This window comes from Poecilia reticulata, chromosome 5 (genome assembly GCF_904066995.2).
Source record: "Poecilia reticulata chromosome 5, P_reticulata-male-v2, whole genome shotgun sequence".
NCBI classification, from domain to species: domain Eukaryota; kingdom Metazoa; phylum Chordata; class Actinopteri; order Cyprinodontiformes; family Poeciliidae; genus Poecilia; species Poecilia reticulata.
The window spans coordinates 19,531,834-19,548,765 of record NC_088834.1 but is presented as its reverse complement, the minus strand read 5'-3'; the positions used below and the strand labels follow the sequence as shown (position 1 = coordinate 19,548,765).

The 16,932-nt window shown below is 39.5% G+C and overlaps 1 protein-coding gene across 7 annotated transcripts in view; it reads left to right on the top strand.

Moving 5' to 3' along the window:
- Positions 1-16,932, top strand: part of LOC103465345 (low-density lipoprotein receptor-related protein 1-like) — a 110,972-nt gene that overhangs the window by 20,762 nt on the left and 73,278 nt on the right. For all 7 annotated transcript variants that reach the window (XM_017304763.2, XM_017304762.2, XM_008410078.3 and 4 more), the window contains exon 3: positions 13,474-13,611. In XM_017304763.2, the coding sequence (XP_017160252.2) occupies positions 13,474-13,611 (138 nt within the window). The remainder of the gene's footprint in view (positions 1-13,473; positions 13,612-16,932) is intronic.

Genomic DNA, 16,932 nt, shown 5'->3' with positions numbered 1-16,932 from the left:
GATGTCGTTAGAAGTTGCTGCAAGAAACGCTACAGTATTTACTTGGTGCCAGCCTCAGCTGGGCTAAGAGAAAAACCTGAATTTTCTCTGGCGTGTTTGCTGCTGTTGTTCACAGACTGAACACCACAGCGTCGGCGTTCATACGGTCCCCCAATTGTTTCATGTGACTTCAGATGTTATAAATCGGTATCTATTGAACAAGATATTTTAATTGCTGTCACAATTACTGATGACAAATAATGGTCATCTTGTCCATTATTAGCATTATAGTCTTGACGTTTTTGTGACACTACAAAAGAGTGGAACGTCTCAGCCAGAAGCAAAACCAAGTAAATCTATTCTAATTCAGGACTGTTTCTCTAAATATACCCATTTCTAAACCTGTGGAAATATGTTCTGCATTTCTTCTCTTATCCAAACCGGCCCTATCTGGGACAAAACCAACATGGGCGGAATCTATCACAAGCTACTTAACTGGCTTATGGCAAGTTTTCAAAAGCAGGAACATCAAAATATTGTTTTCTGAGATGAGACAACTTTTATGGTGTTCAAAGAATAGAAAAAAAACAAAAGAGACCCAGAAAGAACAAAATTCCCTTCTGTCCAAACAAGAGGAAATTGTGGTGTCAAAGTGGAAAGACACATATAATAATACCTATTGATGCCTTGTTGTGGTTTGAAGGTGTCTTGTTTGATCAAATTGACTAACCTCCTTGTTTAGGCTATATCTGGATGGCTAAAACCATCCTGTTTTGTTCTTTTATATTTGGAGGACTTAACATGTTCATGCATGAATTATGATCCTTTGTGTCAGGAATTTTCTCCAATTTTTTTTTATTTTCTTAAGGCATAAAAAAAGGTAGGAAAAAAATGTTTGTAAAAAATATATAGTTTTTTATTTTATTTTATTTAGGTGATCAATTGTAATTTTCTCCAAATACAAAGTTGTTATTTTAAAAATATATCAGTAGTCTTGTTCTTTACAATTATTATTTTTTACCTCAAGAGTCGTCTACAGTAGAAGAAGGGACCGGGTCGGCCATGTTGGATTTAACAAAAATGACTTCTTGCATTTGCAGCTGATGGCCAGTGGTTGATAATGTATTTTATGATGCATTAGTGTCCATTTCAGTGGTCTGTGTGCATTTATAACATGAAAATCCACAAGAAGCACAAGAAAATGGCTTTTAGACATCTGTCCCCTGTAGTGACCACTATGCATGAAAGGGTTAAAGAGACAGGATATGTCCTTGGATATCCAGTCTTTGGAGGTGGATGTTGTTTCCATTTGCTTTAAGAAAAGGTTTATGTGCTTTTGTCAAAGGTGTAACTGTTTAGACTATTCCCGATTGACCGGAGGACGAGTCTTTGTGTTTTCCCACACAGGTGGCTTCTGCATTTGGTTTAAATAACTTTGCTTAGAATTTTGTGTTCCCTCTGTGCTCGTAAAGCTCCAAGTTAAGTCTGATGTTACTGCGTATTTTTCTTGTTGTCAGAGAAACAATGACTTTAAGCCAATTCTGATTATTTCCTAATCCTCGGTAGAATCCTGGTTCACAAGACAAACATAACAACAAGTCAAACTCTTACCCGGCATCCCAATGTAATTAAGACAACGTTTTAGCTGTAAATGAAGCCTGCAACTTGAACCTTAAAAGCTCTCAAATCCTGCCTAGTTCAAAAGCAGCCGATTTCCAAGACATGTATTGGTTTCATGTAAAAACATTTTTATCGAGTTTCCAACCGAATGCCAGCAACATATTAAACAGCAAATTCGACTGGTGTTTGGTATTGGTCAACATCCGCCTGGGGGCTTTGTGGTTCCTGTGAAGTGAGCCACTGTCCATTTCCTTTCCCACCCTCACAATGTCTTTATAAACTGGGTTACTGGGTCAGATGGACGTGGTGGGCAAATGCTAGGAAGAAAGCCACAGCCAAAGAAATGTGTGGATGTGCATTTTGTGCAGCATTGTGTGTCATTTTGGGTTAATAAGCAACAGCAGAAATATTAAGAGATGTTCACCTGGGAGGCTGGTCACCTACCAGAGTTTGGGGTGTAAGACTGACGTGTCCATTGAAACTCCGTCCCACGGCGAGGGCAGCTTCTGTCTCAGCTTCAGCTCGAAATTAGGAGATGAAGAACCAGAGTCTCACAAACGAAAAGAAGTGATATGTTGGTCATTTGGCAAATTATATTTACAAGTAGGCTGTGGCGAAATTGGTCAAAATGTGTTCCACTTTGTTTCAGCAAAACATGTTGCACAATCACTGACTTTACAGAGAAAACAACAAACATTAAGTCTTGTTTTACGATGTCCTAATTTAAAAAAAAGGTGCCCAGTAATGATCTTGGAATCAACTTTTACTTTATATGAATTTGCTGTCTGTTACCTTTTGTTCTTGAATTATTTTCCTTTTCTGTTTACAAGACTAATCCCTCAGTTTCCACTGGCCAGAAATCTTGTGGCCCACCTCTGATTTGTTTGGAAGTCCAGAAGTGCCTTTTGTATTAAGAAGTAAATTTGTTGGTTGCTTTTTTTTGGTCTATGATATCTCCTGTATTGTTTGCACTATCCATAACAGGTCTAATTACTCAGCTTGTATAAGTGTTAATGAGTGATTCTTACTTAGTCAACCAAGCAGAATACTTTATTACACTGTAGAGACCACTTGTGCCCAAACCTGGTCCTCAGACGCCCTGAACTGCATGTTGTAGATGAGTCTCTACTCCTGCACACTTGATTTAAATTATTTTATGACCTCTTCTAGATGTTATCTAGTGCTGCTGAAGCCTGTAAGTCACCAAGTTTAATAAGTCTGGTGTGTGGCAGACACCTAAAACATGCCCGACAGCGGCTCCTGATGATCAGGGTTAGGAACCGCTGCAATAAGAGACTGCAAGGTGCCAACGTTTTGTCACTACAAATCAAATGCAGGTCATCATCCCTCCACCGCCATGATGACAGTTAGAAGAGGGTGTACTTGTAATACATTGCTGCTCTTCAATTAGTTTTTGTACTGTCCTTTCAGAAAACCGAGAGGTTTATTTGGCATCCCTTCCTAGTGAGTTATGTTTGCTTAGTAGTATTTCACTTGTACTGGCATGAGCTTTAAAATATAACTATAAATCTGGCATGAATATGAGATATATTTCTCTAAGCGTCTTGTTTAATCTGACTTTATTGCGGCAGTCGTACTCAAGCGATGTAAATTGTGCAAGAAGCAAATGGGAGCTATAATTTTTGAGAAAGTAACACCTGCATGGTTGACCAACAGCTAGTGGATATTTGGGACAAATATGAAACATACATTGGCTTCTTTACAAAGTGAGCCACTACTAGCTCAGATTCCCATCAACATGAAATGCTGCTCCACAGCAGAGAGTGCCGTTTTCCCACAAGGACCTACTTTAGTTGTGACTGCATCTGCTAAAGTTTTGACTCATGGGTCTGGAGCATCTGCTGCAATTTTCAGAATAGTGGTTCTTCTGTTTTTTATGCATACCTGAGCTCTGTGGCCTGAATGAATATCTTATCTCTTTATGTATCTATTCTGTTTAAGTGTGTGGTCAGATGAGGCTGAATCCCCAGTGATAGGTTTTTTTTTTTTTTTAGATGGACGGGGGAGAGGGCAGAGTGGAGCTTAGCAAAGGACAATCTGGTGTGTGTTCAGCCAAGAAAAGCATGTAAGGGGTTTAAAATAATAATAAAAAAAGAACAATCTGTAATCTCAGCAGGCTCTACTTACAGCAGCCGGCCAGACCAAGGGCACCGCTTAAGGGGAAGCAAGAACAATTTGAGGAAACACAAAGAAGGACATGAACAATAATAATGTGATCATTTGCATTTCTAAAGCTGGGGAAAACAAATGCAGAACACCTGGCTCTGCCTGGGGCTACATCTTTCCCGCTACAGCACCTGCATTTCATTAGGAGCTGAAGTAAAGTACTGCATCCTGTGTCTAAGCTAAATAATTTAACATCCAGCTTTCCTCTGGCTGACGTTGTTTAACCTAAGTCTCTGCTGGTTTGTTTTCTGTTAAGATGACAATTAGTCTCATCCTTCTCTCCTATCCCCCTCAGACCTTTGCTAAGCTTTTCTTCTCTGTTATAATTAGTCACCTGTCTCTTGGATTTATTTTCTATTGCTCCATGTAAAAAAAAACCAAACAAACATAAATCACTGTCTGCAGTGGGACTTTGTGGCTTTTTTATTTAGTAGATCATTTAACTTATGTCTAGAGATGCACAGTAAATTCGACTGGTGTTTGGTATTGGTCAGTTTTCCTCTTCCTCACCCTGACCAGCGACTGTCCAGTCTTAAACTCAACAGTCTGTTATTGTTGTAATCAGTGAGCGCATCGTACATAAGCTGAACCACTCTGTGGCAGCAAAACACTTTCTGGTGTGGCAGTGGGTAGCAAGGAAAAAATTCAAGAGTCAAAGTTAAACATTTTTAATATTAATAATGTGTTTAGAGATGCGAGAAGGTTTGGCAAAGAAATGTAATTTCTACAACATGCCGAGTCATTCTTATGGTTTATGCTGTGTTTGAGAAAGAGCACGACTTTCAGAAGATAACAGGAAGGGTAGATAGAGTCTAGAAAATATGCCTTTCTTCGTGTTTTGAGCAACCTGTGTCTTTAATGAAGCATGTTGGATTTTGAAGAGTGCAACCTTCTGGGAGTGCCAGAGTTCTTTCAGGCTGGAGCGGACAAAACGTTTTTTCCGAAAGGCCTCATGAGCAACAGTGGTTGAACACAGGTTTTCCAAGTATAAGGTTCTGAAAAAATTAAGGAACCACAAGATTTATTAAAAAAAAAATCCCCTGCAAGCAGGCCTCATTCTACAAAGTGAGGTGCTGATTAGTAATCACCTGAAATCCAGGTAGAGAGCATGTGATTGAAAATAATACAACATAACCGACTCCTTTAACTTCTGAATTGATCCTTTTTCTGGGTGGCATGAACTGAAATATCTGAGTGCAACTCTCTGCTTTCCTGCATTAAGTGCTAATATCAGATGATAAACGTGGCTTAAAATGTAAACTAATCATTTCTTTTTTACTGAAGTCTTATGACAGGAAAAATTAAGCAAAGTACTTAAAATGCATTTTTGTATCTTCTGATATTGTAGTTCTAAAGAAAAATCAGAATCAGCAGGTTAAAGGTGATTAGAGATATAAAAGTGACCACAACATTCTGATTGGTGCATCATCAGGACCTTTCACAGTCATTACATGTGTTGAGCTGCACAGAGACAGGACATAATATTGGACTCCAGCCGTGGGTAGAGATGTCATCCTTCCTCAATAAAACAGGCTAAAGAAAGGACATGACAGAGTCAGTTTAGATTGTTAAATATAAAATAATAGGGATTTTTTTTTTTTTATTGGGGTTTTTTATGCTGCTGACGTGTGTTACCCTTAAATATACACTGAACACACGAAATTAAAAGCTTAAATTACTTAAAACTCAAAGTCAACTTCTTCAAAATGTCCCACTTATTTCCTTTGTGTGTACTGTTATTTTACTGTGTTTACTTTTGTCCTTTTGTAACCAGCAGTTAAATTTTTTTTTCATTATGTTGGGGCAGTTTTTGTCCTGTATGTGTTGCAATGTGCTTTGCTGATCAAACTGTTTGCTCAGTGGCTGCTCTGCCCCCAAGGAGCACTGCTGCTTGTGTGTTTTGAGAAGACTCAGTTTGTTGTGCTTGTCAGGGGGGGGATGGATTTAGCCTTCCTGCTTTGCTTGTAACCCTGCCAGCTGGCCCAAAAGCCCCTCCACCCCCCATGAAGGAATAAAAATGTGCTGTTGATATCTTGGAAGGCAAGCAGAGCCAAGGATCCAACCACCAAACACAGAGTGCAGTGAAGGCATCACACAGTCTGCCACCGGCGTTAAAGCCACGGATCGTTGGAATAAACAACATTTGTGCTGCACATGTCTGGGTGAAAACAAGCCCGGTGATCCGCGGCTGTCAAAAACATTTATATTTAGACGTCTCGCTGTAAATAAGACGCTACAGGTGCTGTTTCAGTGGTAGCTCAGTGTGTTGTTTTCCACCTGTAGGCTGAAGTATTTAAAGGATTTCTATCAGATATATTCAGTGCTGGTGAGTGGATATTGTTCCTTCCCTGCTCTGTGGAGCTTGCTGTGCTCGCTCTGCTGTCCATAAACTTTTTGACAAGGCTTTGTGGAGGGCAGACGTTAAACCACCAACTCCCAGGGGATCCCATCTGTCCACTCTCAGACTCAGCAAAGCTTTTGTTGGATCTCGATTCTGATGCCATGTCCTGGTTGTTGGGAGTTTTGTTCTGCTGGCAGGACAGGCGAGAGAGGAAGGTCATCGGGTGCCTTAGGGCTGCAACTGAGAATGGGCCTTGTGCTTCAAGAGCATCGTGCCAAGGCGATAGTCAGTGAAAATAAGGTCATAAGGGGACAGAAAAACCTTTACTGCCTTATTGATAAGAAAAGAATGACGAGACAGCCAAAGATGAACACAGTTTTCATTTACTGACGTTACGCCCCATTTTTTTTTGTCTGGTTCTACTTTTTACAGTTAAAAAAGCTCATAAAAAGAAACCACAAATATGTAATATACCTCCCACATACACACCTTCTTTAACATTTCAAAAGCTGTTTTTCTTGGCCATTTTTGTGGTTTTTAAAGGGTCAAAAATTTCATGCGACTGTCCGAACTCAATTCCTGTTTCAAAAATGTCTTAAAATTACATTAAATCTGTGAATATATATATTTTCTTTTCTGTTTGGCATGATTTTCAAAGTCTTTTCTTCATCCTGTACAAATTCTTGAGGCATTTTTAGTTATAACTCCATTGTAACGTTCAAACAAGCATTGTATGAAAATGTTCTTTTAACTAAATATCATGTGGTGTGACGGTCAAGAAATCCCATTTTTGCACTTATATTTTGAAATCCAGTCAAAAACAGGAGGTTGCATCATCCAACAGCCTGCCAAGAATCCCTGGAGACAGCAAAGAGGTGTAGCTGCTAATGTTTGGGTTTACATGTGGACACAGCTAGAATGACCACATTGATTAAATCATCAATATTCTAATTTATTAATTTCAGTGCCATCACCTTCAAAGCTGCAGAGTTTCAAACAAAGCTAAAACACATGGGGAACATTTTCTGACCATTATCCCGTGTTGGTATGTTGAGATATCCTTTTAACAGAATTATCTTATGGTAAAAATGGTAAATTTGTATTACACTTTATCAAGTCTGAGGACTCCAAAGCTCTTACACTGCAGTCAGTCATTCACCCATTCAAATGCACATTGATGGTGAAAAGCTACATTGTAGCCACACCTGCCCTGAGGCAGACTGGCAGATTTAAGTGACCAGACATACTGAAGCTGGTACCTCTTTATTACTTTTCCCCTGCTGGTGACCTGCTTGCTCCCACCCTCTGCTCGTCAGCCCCGGTCTCACCGAGCATGGCTCAGGTCAGACTTCACATGTGAGACCCCTTACAATACTATGGCTCAGCCTATTTTGCAGGGAATTGCAGCCGATTTGCGTGATCCGAACAATGGCCTTAGTTCTTTGGACCTACAATAAACTACCCCCAAACCACCTCAGTCCCTCAGTCTGGAAAATAGCATGTGATTCATCACTGTGTGCTGCGGCTTAAAGACTCAATTCGTACAAGGCTTCAAAAATCCTGCATTACCTCAATCTGGTCTTGAAGAATGGCATTGTTCGGAGTTTTCAGCGTTACTTACCCAAAGTGCTTCTCCAGGTAAACACAGAAGGTACAAAGATGCTGGTTAAATAAATATATGAAGCAACATGCTGGTCTGCCGGTCATGGAGACGAGACCCAAAAAGTAGGAATAAACATGCTCAGATTGACATCAGTGGAAGCTTCTTCTTTAATTGCAGAGCAGCAGTGTACAAGAACCACAAACCAGCAACATGAACAATGGATGACAGACTGCTGAAATATAAATGGATCTAAATTGGGTCTCGCTGGAGATAGGCACCAGCACCCGTCTCGAGCAGGGACCTTTGCCCCTGCCTGTTGCAGGGACAACGGTGTGAGAAAATGGATCATCCAGGGGATGAAACAACCGCTACATGCTGCAAGACGGAAAGTACGAGAGCATTCACATTAAGCAGTTTGGTGACGGTATTTTATGGGTTGGTGCAAACAGGAGGGCATTTCCATCACTAACTGGACACTCACTGGCCAGGTGGGGTAAAACCCAAAGGCCTAACATGGCATCATACTTGTGTGACGACAAATATTATACTCTAGTGACCTCATGCTTGTCCCAAGCAGTGACATTTTTCTGTCCTCCAATTAATGGACGGTGTTGTGTGACAGCAGTGGCTCCGCCCCATCCATACTTTGCCATTGTCTTATGTACCTACAACTAAAGACATGCCACTCAATGGAGACAAGGTTTTAGATAAGGAAAGAGGGGAATCTCTGACAGCATTTGAGAATATCTCTAGCAATGAGACAGTATTTCGTTCTTCATAAAGTTAAATATCCACCCTTAAACCACTTGCACTTTTGTTTCTGCACTTTTTTGTTGATGCAATAGTGACATCATAATCAGGTTCCAGTCTACTTAAAGGTGTACCGTCAACAAAATGCTTACAGAATGAAGTAGGAAAGAAACTCTTCATAGAACAAAGCTTTGAGCTTGCTAACTTGGCTCACTCTCAGTGGAGGGAAGTTGAATGAAATGTTTATTTTAAATTAGCAATGCCTTTTTCCACTGTGACTCCCACCCCAGCTGCCAGGACCCCGCTAGAATGAACCCTTTTGTCCACCGTATATGGACGAGGTGTCCCACATGGTCTTCTGGCTTGGCTCTCTGGTTTTGGTCACTTATACTTTCTGCCTCTTGAGAAACAGCGTGCCTTTTCCACACGTTGGCTTCCCATTTAAACATTTACTGTAAATGGGTCAGCAGATGTTGACGAAAAAAAATGAAGGGAGGAGATGTAGAAAAAAGAAGATTACCGGACTGTGTCCACGCAGAGGAAAGAAAAATTTGAGTCACGGAGCCATGTGATTGGTTTAAAACATCAGCCAAAGGAGAAAAGGTTGCTTTACTTTGACAGGTTTTACAGTGCAAAGTAAAATCATTCATCTCCCTTCAACTTTTTCACAATTTGTCACTTATAAAAGTATAGATATTATTGTGATAGACCGCCACAAAGTATTGTAGAATTACAAAGTTGAAAAAAAACAAACAATAGATTTATTTTTTAAGGATTCTTTAAAATCCTGGTGACTTTTATGTGGTAGTGACAGGAAAATGGACTGTGAGAGAGACAGGAGACATGCAGCAAAGGTTAACAGGCCGAGATTCGAACCTGTGACAGAGAACATGCATGCATGGGTCGTGTGCTTCGCCCCTGAGATCTCGCCGCATCCAAAAAATGGTAGATTTCAAAGTTTTCCTCAAAACAAAAGTCTGGAAGGAGTGATGTGCTACAGTAGTGTCCTATGTTTTGGTCCACCTTGTCAAAATGTTATGCATGTATATAGAGATCTAGACAGAGATCAGACTTTAAATATTGTTGCTCAAGGGCAAATACTCTTCCTGTTTTTTTGCCATTTGTTTTCTTGTGAAGATCTTCATACTGTATGTCTGGGGTTTTACATTTTACAAGAAGAGTGATCAAACAATGTATTTTGCACTTTACAAGTGCAGAGATGATGGTGTTATCTTGCTCTGAGGAAACAACATCTGACTCATAACTCTTCTTGATAGGAGTGTCAGTGTGCTAATAAAGATCTGATGTTTATAATGTTTTAAATCGTTGCGTCAGGTTTTGGAGAAAGCAGTTACCAGAGAGAGTTATGGCCCAAGCATCCTGCAGACCTATTGGATGAAGGGTGCTATGAGTCACTGGGCCGTGCATCAAAAGTCACAAGACTGGAAATTTCATCCAGGAAAAAAAAAAAAAAAGTTCAGGAATATGATCAGGAAGAGACAATCTGTCTGTTTCCACTTGAAGTAGCCATTCATTGTCTCTGTAGGAACGATTTTCCCTTTATTTTTTGCACTTTCAGAGCCATAAAGACTCCTCTGACAGCATTGTGCTGCACCAGGCCTGTATGCCAGTGCATTGGTGTGCTTATTGTTCATATTTTGCTTCTGGGTTACATATAGACAGCAGACTCAGTGAAGGTGGTCATTTGGCTTGATGAGCAATAGGTCGCTCCTGCTGGTTTCCTTCCAGTAGCTCTACCAGCACTGACTGCTACAGCGTCTCTGGGGATGTCTGCCATGTGCATCGCCCTGTTCAGCAGACCAACAGCAAAGATGGAGATCATGAAATCATAAGCACTGTGTTAACATTTCTGTAATTTAAATCACAGCTGCATTATGCCACAAATGAGATGTCATGTTATTTTTTTCCTGTGGTGAAAATCACAATGATAAATAAATAAAAATAAAAAAATGACCTATGGTCTTTGTTCATTAAAGATGTTTTAGAGTGGTGGATTTTTTTTTTTTTTTTAACTAACAAATTTCTGTTAACCATAAAAACGCAACTCGGTAATAAAATGTGGATTTTCATTGCAGGATTTCACAAAAAAATAATGTTTAATAAAGGTTTATAGCAGATAATTCCCCTCCTGTTTCTTTTTTGTGTGTATATTGCAGTGACATCACAGCAGGCACATTAATTGAGCTGCCAACTGGTTTTACACTACACCGGATGTTGCCGTAGTCTGCACAGATCCTCACTACAAAAGAAAAAAAAAATCTTCCATTTGTTTTGATTTTTGCAGGTTTTCCACAATTTTTTTTCTTAAATATCCCAAAGGTCTTTCTGCAGTTTACAGAATCTGAAAATTAAACTGAAGACGCTCAGGCAAACTTGCAAAAAAGCCTAATAAAAGGACTCTGATGTTTTGCGGCGCCTCTAGAGATCATCTGCATGTGGAAGCTTGTGTTTTTTTGAGGGGCTGGGCGGGTAGATTTTATCTTAAATAATTGTTTTACAGCTACAGAATAATTAAAGTTATCCTATTAGAAACAAACCATATCTGCAGCAAATTTAAATTTACACAGTCTGCAGGTCTAGTAGCTTTAATAAATCATCTCAAAATTAGCTCTTTTTTTTCAGGTAACTGCATCTACAATTAAACAAACATGAAACGAGATATTCTTACTTGAAATACAAAAATTAACATCACAGCATTAAAAGTGGCTGTGAAAACTCATCTAACATACGCTGAGGGTTTATGCAGGGACAAGGGCAATATGCAGAGACCTTTCCTTTTAGTGCTGCTGTGCAGAGCATTGTGCAGAAGTCTGCTTCATCAATCCTGCTTGCTGCCTGAAGGGAGGCCCAGGTGGGCCAGGCAGGGCAGCATCAGACAGCCACTTTATTTCACTCTGCCTGAGGGAAATTAGTCTAATCTAATGGGAGGCTTTTAGGCGGTCTGCGTGAATAAATAAGCGTACTCTCCGGTTCTTGGTGTGACTTTCTCAATCAAAAGTTTTCCTTCACCTATTTTGCCAAAAGGCTGAGTTGTCACTCAGCAGGAACAGTTTGCCTGTTTCGTAAATGAAGTCAAAAAAGAGAATTTAAAAATGGAACAGAATATTTAGCTTAAGTCTGACTTCAACAAATCCTTGCAGGTCGTAGATAAAGCAGACAAAGGTGTTGAAATGATGCACGTGACGCGGCGGCCTGAAGTCAGATGCAACACCAGAAGGCAAGCGGAGAACGCTATTGATCAGATTCTCAGTTAGATGGATCATGATACACAGGATCTCATGATCAATACCGCCCAGAGTCTCAGTCATGAATCAAATTCCTTTCACCTTCGCTGCTGCTTTGTGTTTGGTGGTAAATAGCTAACAGAGAGGGATCAAATAAGGGATCAATATTCTGCTGAATATCTCTTACTTTATTGGTTGGTATGTGGAGTAGTGTGATTTGATTAAATAATTAAATACAATAGGTAATTTGGAGAAATAAGTTCTTTACTTTCTTTATTTATTGCCTAAAGCTATTTTGGCTCAAGGTCAGTTTGCCTCTTTGGTCATTGATCACATAGTGAGCCAACTATGAGCCAGTATGACATAGGAGCAACCAAAGAAACTGGTTGATTTTTGCCATTGAAAAAAAACCTCAACTAAATAAAGATAGAGATCAACTTCAAAAAGAATATTTAAAAAATCTATTCTGAAAGGAACGTTGAAGCATTGAAAGCACATGAAAACCGCTGACCAAGAAATTCCTCTACATATGAATCTGCCAGGTTCTTTTTTAAACCCAACTTCCTCTTGGCCTTTTATTTTGTGTTTTGTGGTGGATACAGTTGGAGGAAGCATATTGGCAGCATCGTGAGTGACCAAGGCTCCCTGATGTTTGTGGGGAGCGAAGGCTGGTCCAAGTTTGTTACTGTCAGAATGGAAAGAGGAGCATGGTCTGATCATTCCTGTTTGTGCTTACAATATATGGATGGGAGTGTGTGTGCGTGCGTGCGTGTGTGTATGTGTGAATCATCTACCTGGGGAACAAATGGCACCAAGATGCACTCGTTGCAATGTTTTTCCTGGTCTTGGTTTCAGCCGTCCTGTTGAGTCCAGGTCTGATCAGGTCAGGACTGTTTTAGTAGCAAAAGAGGAGCCAACGTAATATTAGGCAGGTGGTCATAATGTTATGCCTGATCTAACCCTAAACCAGGATGGTGTCATTTTGCTTTTTTTCCCTTATGCAATCATCTTCTTCACCAATAGCAATCTGGCCTTGAATGACAATGCAGAGTGGTGCACCTGAGTGCTCTGACACAAAAATACAAAAACACACACACACACACACACACACACACGCACGCACGCACGCACGCACGCACACACACACACACACATCCTGATGAATAAGTACAAAATGTTACAGAAAATAACACAATGCAACTGATCATTTCTTAAATTGTAATTCATCTAGCTTTTCATGGAAAATAGAGCTGTGTGCTGATATCTTTTATGTCTTCCTGTGCTGTTTTGGGGCACGTTGTTTGGGTTTATCTCTGAAGAAAAAGAGTAAATGCAAGCATAGAAAAACACAAAACATAATGTTAGATGAAAGGTACACTGATATGTTGATTTGAGATCAAAGAAATGTTTTCTGCTCCTTCACTCTGACAAATGTGCCGCCTGATTTGCGGAGCCCACAGCTCCAGCATAAAGCGAGGCTGAAGGAGTGAAAAGGGCTTTACGTAGATACTGAAAGTATTTTATTGGCAAGACACAATGATTTCACAGCAAAGCATACGTCACATAGTTTTAACTCAATAATAACAAAAAAAGATTAAAAATGTTTTTTTTTTAATAAACTTTACTCTATTGCCAAGAAATGAATCCTTAACTTTTCAGGTTTTGTCCAGTTGTATTTCACATAATTCAACTCAGCGTCTCCCTTCGTCCCTGTATGCTAATTGCTTTTTGTTGCCATGTTCTCTCAGGTCCACACAGCGCGATTTCACGCTGCCCACCCAACGAGTTCCAGTGTGGGGGGACAGAGCTGTGCATCCACATGAGCAAACTGTGCAACGGCGTCTCAGACTGCACCGACGGCTGGGATGAGGGACCTCACTGCAGAGGTAACGCCGTGTTCGTCACCAAGCTGTAAGCACTTTTGCAAATGCGAAATATGCACTTGAACAACAGGACTAACGTTACAAGGTCTGTGTTAAAGACTGCGTGATGTAACATTTCAAGACTGCTGTGAGTGTTGGACGTTCTCAGCGTGGAACAGAGTCGAGACGTTTTATTCGCTCTGCACACATTGGGGAAGTCGCCGTTCTGAAACTTGAAAGTGGGAACCTGTTTATGATGACTCCAATCAATGTCGTGTCTTTTTAAAGAAATTGCTGACTGAAGTCAAAACAAATGAGAACCAAAATATGAAAAAGAGCTGATATAAACGCATTATGTGTGAAATCTAAGGGAGCAGAAGAAGTAAAACTGTCATTATTATGTTATGTGAATTAAAGGTTAACAACCAGAAATAATCTCAGATTACACATCAAATCAGCGGATGTAGAAAATCAGAAATCTGCGCCAGTCTTGCATTAGTTGTTAATTTTTGAACATCTTTGGCAGTAATTTTGAGCCTGTCCACACTAAAACAAACAATTTCACACTAAAACAAACTATTTAAGCAAAAAAAAAAGTAATTGCATAGCCCACCATTATTCAATGTCCGTCTTGCCCTTTAGTAATGTAATCATGTGGGTTTAAGTAAATGATGCTTCAGCCTGATTTTGAAGCTGTAGCAGGCTTTGATTTGAACTCCAGCAAAGACTGTTGTGACTTTATGCAGATGCTCCGTCTGCACCAAGGAAGATTTGCTCACCTCAACATGGAGGATTCTTCAAGTGACTGTCATGCAGCAGACGTGGCCATATTTTCTAGTTATGTAGTGATAATAATTATGTAATGCAATCGAACACATCTGAAACTTTTCCATTCAAGTTTTTTCTACTAAAGTTTGTTTAAAGTCTGATTTTTTTTTATTGATTTGTTTGCCCTCTATTTAGATTTGGGCAAATTACTTCCTGAAATCTTCAGGAAATGTTTCTCTTTAGATGTTGCTGTGCTGTTATGATCAAAAGATGTCTGCTTAGATTAATATACTTCAAAATGCCTTTTAACGTGAACAATTGTATTTGGCTTATTTAGAACTCAGGAAAGCATTTGAGAAAATCCATGATGAATTTATGATTCGTCATAAGTTTATCTATTCATGTGTGCCACTCTAAAATGCAAACATGTCTTCCACTGAGAGATTACACGTGGGAAACTTTGAGTGAGGGCGGCTGCTTCAAGTCTGAAAATAATCTTTATCAGCTAAGATGGTTTGTTTTGCATTCCTTGCTCTTTCTACTGGTTAAACAAGATGCAGAAAAGCACGAAAAACATGACTTTTTTTTCTTATTTATTAAAAAGAATCAATCAAATAGTTCTGCCCAGCCATTTGGGACAAGGCCTGACCAATCCCACCTAATGTTTGCTGCAGAAAGTGTTTATGTTAGTACTCTTTGCTTTGCAATATTCATTGAATTATTCGCAAATTCCTGCAAAGATTGTTGTTCCTTTCCCGTCAGGCCTCTGTGCTCAACATCACTCAGTGACTTTCTTGAAGAGGGTTTTTTTCTTTGTGTACAATTCAGCCCTGGACGCATCCAGAATGAGGAAAAAAATACCTCAGATATGGACATATCTTCAGACTGGATAACAGCTGTGTGCTGAAAGTCCACTGGCTGAACTGGGAAATAGAACAGGGAGAACCACAGAGCCCCTCTGTGGGTCACTGGGAGGTCAGACAATAAGATCCGGTCCTCAAAATGTGATTCTGCTCTAATCCACTGTTCTGGGCCGAGATGCTGACAGACCACAACTTTCACTTCTTTGAATCTCTCCTTGTTTTCTCTTCTTCTCTCACACTTTTAACCTCAAAAACAATGTTTGGTTAACCCCAAATTCATGTAGTGAAGACTTTACTAAAATTAAACCAAACATCAGCTTGTAAAATAGTATGATTTTCTTTAAAATCTTTTTCTGTAGTTTGGTTTCTGTTATTTTATTTTGCTTTGAGATTATTTTTTTATCTTTTATTTTTATTTTGGGCCCTTCAGAAATAATGAAACAACCAAATGGCAAGACAGCAAGCAGAATCAGCCAAACAAAAAGCTTAAGTAAATAAATTCTCAAAACATCCCCTCTGTTCGTTATTTATCAGTTCCTTGTCCGAAAAGGAGTGGCTACACTTATCTAATCCTGCCCTAAGTTTTTTTTTTAAGTTAAGCAAATATGAGTAAGTAGATTTTAAAGTGATTATTAATAAATATGTTCCTTGTTTATGTGTTATTATTTTAATTGACAAACAAGTGCTATTAAACAGATACAAGACCAGGAAATAGTTGATATTGAAAAGAAAATAGTTTATCCATCCATCCGTTTTCAGGGTTTCCTCAGTGTATTATAAGCCTGGCGGGCCACCAGGCTTTATTTTTGCCCCCACCAGGCTAAGCACGGCCTATTTATTTAAGTCTTTTTAAAATGTTTGCATTTTTTAAGACTTTATAGTTGGTGTTCACATAATTATCAAGTGATATTTTCAAATTTCATGTCAACTTTAAACATTTTTTAACTGAAAAACACGACGGACTGCTGGATGAATGGCTGCCCTAACACCCAACCACCGGGCTTAGCAGGTTTTCTGGGGGAATCCTTGTGTCCTATTAGGAGAGCCATGAAGAAAAACGATTAAACAAAACTTACTAATGCCAACTACGTTTTAAACCTAAATGGTTTAAAACAAAAAGTAACTTACCCACTTCCATGCTTTATATTTCACCCACTGCCACACCCTTTTTCCCCATTACCTGCACTACAAATGATTGAATCCTCATGAGTGGCACTCAGTTTATTTCTGCGACAGAACTTGATGCTTAAAGAAAGGAGTTAATTTCTTCAGCTTACAAAGTCCTTCTTGATATTCATGGAGACACGAGAAGCAGAAGAGGTGGAGCTCCAGGGTTTCTATGAACACAAAGCAGATTAGAAGATTATGAGGGAATGATAATGCCAGTATTTTGTTGCCGGTCATCTGGTTGATAAGAAGGATTTTAAACCAAAATAGCATGTAGTTTCAGTTGCTCCAAAATAAACACCCTGCATCATGTGTCACAGAGGGCTGTTTACATTGTTTCCCTTAGTGGTTTTCTAAAACGGTCTCTGTTGCTCAGACTTGTTTTGGAAAATCCCGGGCCTGTCTGTAATTTGAATGGTGGTTTTCCCAGCAGGCCTTAGGAGTGCAGTGGGAAGACCTGCATTTTCCTCTTGTGTCCAGTAAATTAGCATTTCAGTGGTTATGAGGTGCAGGTCACGTGGTACACATTCCCACAATGAGTAGATGA